The sequence below is a fragment of the Marmota monax genome, unplaced genomic scaffold (assembly GCF_021218885.2).
Source record: "Marmota monax isolate L192 unplaced genomic scaffold, Marmota_monax_Labrador192_F-V1.1 WCK01_AAM20220418_F8-fsc00008, whole genome shotgun sequence".
NCBI classification, from domain to species: Eukaryota; Metazoa; Chordata; class Mammalia; order Rodentia; family Sciuridae; genus Marmota; species Marmota monax.
Window position 1 is genome coordinate 28796880 of NW_026694432.1, and position 7531 is coordinate 28804410.

Consider the following 7531-nt stretch of genomic DNA (forward strand, 5'->3'; position numbering starts at 1 on the left):
GCCCAGCTGTGAGGTGGTGACATGCTATACATGCAGAAACCATTAATTAGTCCACCCATTCTTCCCATATTTCCCAAGTGCAGGCCCTGGGCTGGGACAAAGAAGACCCTGCATAGTGCTGGGGGAGCTCCCTGGCAGCCAGGGTGAAGTGATCCTTGGAGAGATGGGCCATGGCGGGAGGTCCATATGGGAAGAGACTGGTTCTGGGTGGGAGCTGAGTGGGGTACAGGTTAGGAGAAGGCTCCTCCTGTACAGGGTCAAGTCCAAAAGGAATTTGAGGACTGGAGGGAGTGAGGATGCTGGGATCCCTCCCCCTCCCTGTTGGACCCTGGGATTTCCAGGATTTGGAGTCCCCAGCTGCCAGGGCCTGTGTGTGCTGGAAAAATAACCATGGGTGACGTGATGGGGACAGGCTGAGGGGGTGGTGGATGTGCCCAGATGATGTCCTGGAGCCTCAGGAGAAGCAGTGCCAGGTTGGGGGAGGGTATGGGGGAGAGCCTGAGAGATGGGCAGGTGCCACTGACAGGTCCTGAATCACTGGCTGCTGGGACAGGAGCTGGGCACAGGTGTTGCCTCTCAGATGAGCCCATGAAGGCAGAAGGCTGAGGGGCTGGCAGGGCTCCCCTCACAGCCAGGTGAAATCTGGGGGTTCAGAGAAGGTCTGGGGCTCATAGAGGACTGAGTTCAGTGTGGGAGTTACAGTTTCAGTGAGTCTGAGGTCCATGGGGCTCTATCTGGGGACGGGGCTGGGACTCAGGGGCAGAGGGCTTAATAATTCAGAGCTGGCCCCCAGTCAGGGCTGTCAGTGGGACTAGTGCAGGCTGAGCCCGGGCCTCTATGGCCTCCATATAGAAGCCCCTATGTCCAGAGGAGGGTGCCCACCTCGGCTGTCCCTCACTGGACACTGGATTGCTTGCGTTTGTGGCCCTCCATCGGCCACAGGAGAGCTCCTTTCCCGAACTCCTCAGGCTGTGTGTTCGGGGCCCTGGCCCAGCTCTTCCTCTGGGGGCCTCAGTTTCCCTCCCTGTCTCACATAGTGAGAGCTCCCCCTGGAGTCCTTGCAGATCTCACCCCGTCAGGGCTCACCACGTGCTGCTCCAAGCACAGAGCCCAGGCCAACATCTCCCTGGGACTGGGGCTGGGGGAACCTGATGGGAGCTCCTTCCCCAAGGGTTCAGTGGGGTCCTGAGCTTGTGCATCCTCCTGGGGCCTGGCTTCTCTGGGCTGGGGAGGCTGCTCTTGGGGAGAGCCCATGCTCCACCTGCAGCTGGGGCCCATGAGGCCCCTCCAGACTCACTATGGTGGCAGGACCAGAGGAGCCATTAGCTGATCAGAGCCATCTTAAGTCGCAGGGAGGAGTGTTTGAAGTGTCCTAATCCTGGCCCCTCAGGTACCCACGTGGCCCCAGGACTCCCTTGACCCCATAAACACCCCCAGTGGCTCCCCCCTAGGCGATGCCAGCCAGGCTGAGGGTGTCTCTCAGTAGATCCCTGGTGTAGAGGGGAAGTCCCTGGAAGTTGGCCAATCATCAGTGGGGGACAGAGAGGAGCAGGAGGCACAAATCAAGGTCCAGGCCACTTTCAGGGAAGGAAGTTTATTATTGCTCTTGTGGGATTGGCTGCCACAGTTCCCAGAGACGAATCACAGCTGCATTTTCTGGAGGAGCAGGGGACAGTATTAGGCCTCTGGGACCTGCCACCTTCTGGGGCAGCACGAGGCTCTGTGGGTTCGGTGGCCTGGGGAGGGGACGTGCATGGCACAGCAGGCAGCCCCCGGCCCAGACAAGCCACCCTGGTCTCTGCCCCAGGACCCAGCCCCACTTGGCACTTCACCCCCCGCCCCCCACGGTGAATGGCCGCTGTGGAACCCGCTCTCGGCTGGGGCCCCTGAACTCTAGGCGCAAAGCTCCTTCTTGGGGGGAAGGTGTGTCCTGGGCGGGGACCTAGGTGTGTGCTGAAGCCCAGGGAGGGCTGGATGTCGCTCCTGACTGTGACCTTCACTGCGCCCAACTCAGGTCAGCAGCAGTGAGCGCTCAGCCAGCGCTTCTCCAAAGACAGGGAGGGGCGTGGGAGTGGGCGTGACCACGCCCCGGGGCCAATGAGCGAGGGCGTGGGCGGGGCAGGGCGTGGGCGGGGCGGGGCCCACCTGGTTGATCCAGTCGATGTAGGCAGACACGCGGGTGTAGACCGTGGGCTTCTTAAGGGTGTTGCAGCCCTGTCCGGAGCCGAAGCTGACGATGCCATGCACCTCCCAGGCACCGTTCTCCGCCTGGCAGTTCAGCGGGCCGCCCGAGTCCCCCTGCAAGAGACCCCAGCAGGCATCAGTCCCCAGGCCTCCCCCAGGGACAGGCTGGGGACTGAGCAGTGGCTGGGGCGGGCATGTGCTGAGCTGTCAGCCTCAGTACCCACTGTTGGCCTCAGCCTGCTCCTGGTGAGGGAGGCACAGAAGTGTGGGGTGGGGCTGCCTTGGCCTGGTTCTGGGAGTCCTGGGGCATCAGAATAGCCCTTGGTTGGCTGTGTGATCTCGGGATGATGTCAGCCCTCTCTGTGCCCTGGTTTCCTGGCTGTTCAGGTCTGCATGGCTAAGCCTCTGTGATCTGCCCAGAGAACCCCTGGGGCCTGGAGCCCTGCTGGAGCCTGGGCAGCACAGGAGGGTGGGAGTGGGGAGAGGGCGTGGGTCAGGAGCAGGACAGTCCCTGGTTGTCTTAGAAGTTTTGTGGTTCTCAGACTCCCTAACGCCCCAGCCAGCCTGGACTGACGCAGCTGGTGGCAGGGACATGCACAGAGACTTCAGTGCAGCCTGTTCTGTGGCCCTTTGACTCATGTAGTCCCCACAGCAAGGCTGGGGAGTGTTTGCTACAGCGCTTTCCATCAGAGGGAAGGCTGAGGTCCAGAGAGGTTCACCAGTCTGCCCCAGGTCACAGAGCTCCTAAGTGGTGCACAGGGAATTGATGCAGCTGCTGATGCTCAGCTCTCCTCCTGTCACCCTGTGCTGGGGGCGTGGTGACAGGTTTCCCCTGAGCCTACCAGGCCCAGGCAGGGTCAGTCTCCTGCCAGGAGAGATGTGCTCTGCCCCACCCTCCAGTGTCCCCAGTGGTGTGGCTGCGTGGAGCAGGGCCTGTGTGGGGTCTGGACACTCACATTGCAGGAGGAGATGACGCCGTCACCCCCAGCGCACACCATGGATTTCGTCACCATGTAGCTCCACCAGTCCCATCTGGAGCACGTGGCATAGTCCACCACGGGCTGCAGGCCCTGCTGTAGCTCATCAGCGATGGGGCCATTGGCTGGGGAGGGAGGGAGTGGGCAGTGAGCAGGGAGCAGCCAGGCAGCCCTGTGTCCATCCAGGCCCAGGTTGGCGGGGACCAGAGGCCTGGCATAGGGTGCAGCCCTCAGCCAGCCAAGGATCTGCTAGAAGGTGGGGAAGAGGTGCAGGGGCTACACTCAGAGCCTCAAGACATAGCTGTGTGGTGAGTTGCCTGTTTTTTTTTTTTAATTCAAAATAAAAACATTGTGTGTGTGTGTGTGCTGAAGTTTAGACTCCGGTGTGCTCTACCCCTGAGCTGTATCTCTAACCCTTTGTAATTTTTTTTGGTACCGGGGATGGAAATCAGGGGCCCTCGACTACTGAGCCACATCCCAGTCCTGTTTTGTAATTTATTTAGAGACAGGGTCTCAGTGAGTTGATTAGCACCTGGCCATTGCTGAGGCTGGCTTTGAACTCATGATCCTCCTGCCTCAGCCTCTGGAGCAGCTGGGATTATGGGAGTGTGCCACTGTGCCTGGTTGCCCTTTCTATTTTTAATTTGGGAATGGGTAGGTTGCTAGACTGACCTTGAACTTGTAATCTTCCTGTTACTGTGCCCAGATTGAATTGTGTTTCATTGGGATTCTGGGGGTTGAATCCTCACTCCTTTCCCTGTAGGTCTGACTTTGGGGTTAAATATTTAAGGATCAATCTTACCCCAAGGTGTCCTAAGTAATGTTCTGAATCTGTTTCCCATAGTTTCATTTATTTGCATTTAATTTTTTTTTCTTTTTTAAAATTTTTATAAAGATCTTTTTTTGTATTAGTAGATGGACAGAATACCTTTATTTTATTTGTTATGGGGTACTCAGGTTGGAACCCAGTACCTCACATATGCTAGGCCAGTGCTCTGCCACTGAGCCACACCCAGCCCCTGCATTGAATCTTTTAATTCAGCTGCAATCTATTTGGGCATGGGGTATACCATAAGATCTAATTCCCCACCCCCACAAGGCTTATTTAGTGGGCTTATATGTCACTTACAACATGCCAAGCCCTGCTGTAAACAAATCTATTTAATCCTTACTGCACCCATTACATCCATTTGTTAACATCTGTCACATAGTATGTGCTTAAAAAATATTAGCAGTTGTTATTGTACAGTTCAAAAAGAGGTGAGAATGTTCAGGCAGAAAGGAAGAGAGGTGTGTGTGGCTGCTGATTGAGAGCTGCTTCCTCCAGGAAGCCTCTGGGGATTCCCCCTGGGTTTGTACTCACTCCAGAGGCGACCCCAGCCAGTGACAAAACAGGGGTAGTCCTGAGGCAGCACGGAGTCCTCCTCTGGCAGGCAGGCCACCTGGATGGTGTCACTCAGCTCCACAGGCTCTGCGAGCTTGATGAGGGCAATGTCATTGCTGGAATCCAAAGCAGAGGGCATGAGTGGGCAGAGGGGCCCTGACCTCTCCTGACTGTGCTATGAGACCTGGGATTGTGAGCTGTGGTCACGAAAAGGTGACCAGAGAGTGTCCTTAAACATTCCAACAGTGAAAGGCAGATCAGAAGAGACGGGAAGCAGAAGGCTTCTCAACCGTGGGGGGTGTGCACCATCACAATGAAGCAATCATAGCCATAGAAGAGGGGTGCTTATGATGATAAAAGATGCCACTTTCAATATTTTCCATGACCCGAATGGATCCTGGCAACCCCAGATAGACCTGGCTTGATCCCTAGTTGGCCATGTGCTGGGCTGTGCACCCTGGGGCATATTCCTTAACCTCTCTGAGTCTTGGTGGCTTGTCCAGGGCTGTTGGGAGATTAACTGAGAGAGGGCATCTATCAGGCCTGCTGCCACGTGGGTGGCCCAGACTCAGTTCAGGAGAGTCAGGGGAGGCAGTGTGGAGGGATGGGGTCTTCCTTCCAGGGGCACCTTCCTGGGAATGCTTAGGTAAGGATGGGATAGGAAGGTCCCCTGCTCCTCCTAGCAGAGCCCCATCACCTGCCTGCTGTGTGGGGGACAGGGTGTGGCTGGGGGTGGGGCAGGCTCTGCAGCTCCCTGTCCACCACCCCTAACCCTGGGCAGGGGGACTCACCGCACCAGGAAGGAGTTCCACTTCTCGTGGACATAGATGGTGTCCACACCCACGAACAGGGAGCCCTCCTCGTCCACTGTCAGGTCGTTCTTCCCCACGGCCACGCGGTAGGTCAGGGTGTTGCTGGGCAGGGAGGGAACCAGGTCAAGGTGGCCAGTGTTCCCTGTCCGCCAGGGGTCAGACAAGGGGACTTGGGGGTCTGGAGGCTGAGTTGTGAGGCCCCTGTGGGACTCACTGGGGGAGAGGCGTGTGTCCCCCCTTTCTTCATTTCTCTGCTCCAATATCGCCTAGAAACCCAGAGTTTTTAACATCTTCTGGCCTCTTCTCATATTTCCTCGTCTGCCTGTTGCTCTGCCTCCCACTAGAATATCAGCTCCCTGAGAGCAGAAGCTGTGTTCACTGCAGTTTCTCAGCACACAGCAGGTGCACAGAAATGTTCATTGACTGAATAAATGAACTCAGTGGATGTCAGTAGTTTATTGAGCCCAGAGCCTGGAGTGTGCAGCAGGTGCTCAATGAAAGCAGTTTCATGAGGCTTCCCCTGGGATGATGTGGGTGTCATGTCACTCACCTTATGCAGTGGGCAGCCGTGAGGACAAAGTTGCTGGAGATCAAGGTGCCACCGCAGGTGTGTCTCCAAGTGTCATCCTTGAGGTACTGGAGAGAGATCTGCAGGAGGGTGCAGAAGAGCCGCCTGTCAGCCCTCAGGTCCTGGGGACCTTCACCTCCCTTTCCATCCAGCGTCCCACTCTGCAGCACACTCACCTGCCAGGGCCAGCTGTGGGGAACGGCATTGTCCCCTCCCACCACCCTGGCTGAGAGGTTGGGGGGGAAGCTGGGGACACCGCAGCTGGAGGCTGGAGGAACAGGAGGGAGGAGGGCGGGTGAGTGGGGCTGGCTGCCCTCTGAGAAGGGCAGGGTGGGCAGGGGGAGAGGCGGTGGAGGCTGGGCAGGACAGGAGCCTCCTTGTTCTCTGGGCCTCCACCCCTCATCTCCAGTCCTCACCCGGGGAGGCGGCTTCTCAGCTCTGTCCTGCTGAGGTGGAGACAGGGTGGCCGAGCAGGAGGTGGCTCATCTGACCTTTGCTCAGTAGCCAGGCCCACCCTGGACCCCAAAGTGACTTTCCTGGTGGACGGAGGTCTCCTGTTCCTGTCCATGTCCCCAGGAGGCCAGTCTGAGCTCCCCAGTGGCTGAGTGCAGCCCACCCGGTCCCTGTCCCCAGCTTACCGCAGGCCAGGAGTGTAGCGAGAACCGTGACACCCAGCATGGTGAGGTGTTGGGGCTGTGTGGCCCTGGAGCAGGCAGAGGTCTTTATAGGCAGGTGGGGGTGGGCCTGCCTGGTCAAGGCCGAGCCACCCCTTGGAGAGAAGCCTGTTCCATTAAGTCCCTTTCCTTGACCTTGGGTGGTTACTGTTTAATTTGGGCTGGAGATGGGGCTGGCTTTCAAAGCATAGATTTTTCCAAATAATTTTCCAAATATCCTGGGACCCAGCAACAGCTGAGGAGCAGGTTTTATCTTTTATTTATTTATTTATTTTTTTGGTGGGGGCCTCCTGCTGTGCTTGAGGTGTGTTCCCAAACTCTCTGTCTGCCTCATTCTTTTTAGTTACAGTTTATTATTCACCTCCTGTGCCAGGTTGTGCTTCCCCCTTCTTGCAGTATCTCCCTGACTTCTTCCAACAACCTGAGGCTGGTCCTATTATCTGCTCCTTGAAGATGAGGAAACCGAGACTTGGAGGGTGAGGGACTGTCTCGGGCGCACAGCTGGGCAGCAGTACAGCTGGGCTCTGCCGTCCTGCCCCGCCTGGGGCTCGCAGCTGCTGACCGTTACAGGCTCCTCCTGCGTTTCTGCAGCACTGGTGCCCTCAGATTCTTGTCTCCCTTCCCCCTGGGCCCCCCACACTGGGCTTGGCTGCTCCTGCACCTGCCCCAGGGCTGGGATGGCACTCATGCAGGCTCCTGGAAGGTGCTGGTTGGCCAGATTCCTACCTGGAGCCACTTAGATGTAGGCTCTTCGGCCTTTCTATCCCTGAAATGGGCAGATTGGACCCTATGGACTCTGTCCTCCGGTTTTGTGACTTGAATGTCAAAGTCAGGGTCAGATCTAAATTTTTGGTACTTGGTGTGTGTTGAGAAGAGTCTGTGCTCAGAAATTCTTTTTTTGTTATTATTATCGTTTTTATTTGTTCTGTTTA

The 7531-nt window shown here is 57.0% G+C and overlaps 1 protein-coding gene across 1 annotated transcript; it reads right to left on the bottom strand.

Moving 5' to 3' along the window:
* Window positions 1–1578: 1578 nt before the first annotated feature.
* Window positions 1579–6697, bottom strand: LOC124075327 (chymotrypsin-C-like). Its single transcript, XM_046418840.2, has 8 exons — window positions 6564–6697; window positions 6102–6193; window positions 5908–6005; window positions 5337–5459; window positions 4525–4661; window positions 3141–3286; window positions 2146–2298; window positions 1579–1656 (listed from the first exon to the last, which is right to left on the bottom strand). Exons 1-8 carry the CDS (start codon window positions 6601–6603, stop codon window positions 1642–1644), a joined length of 804 nt encoding a protein of 267 aa, XP_046274796.1. The 5' UTR covers window positions 6604–6697; the 3' UTR covers window positions 1579–1641.
* Between the last annotated feature and the right edge of the window lie 834 nt (window positions 6698–7531).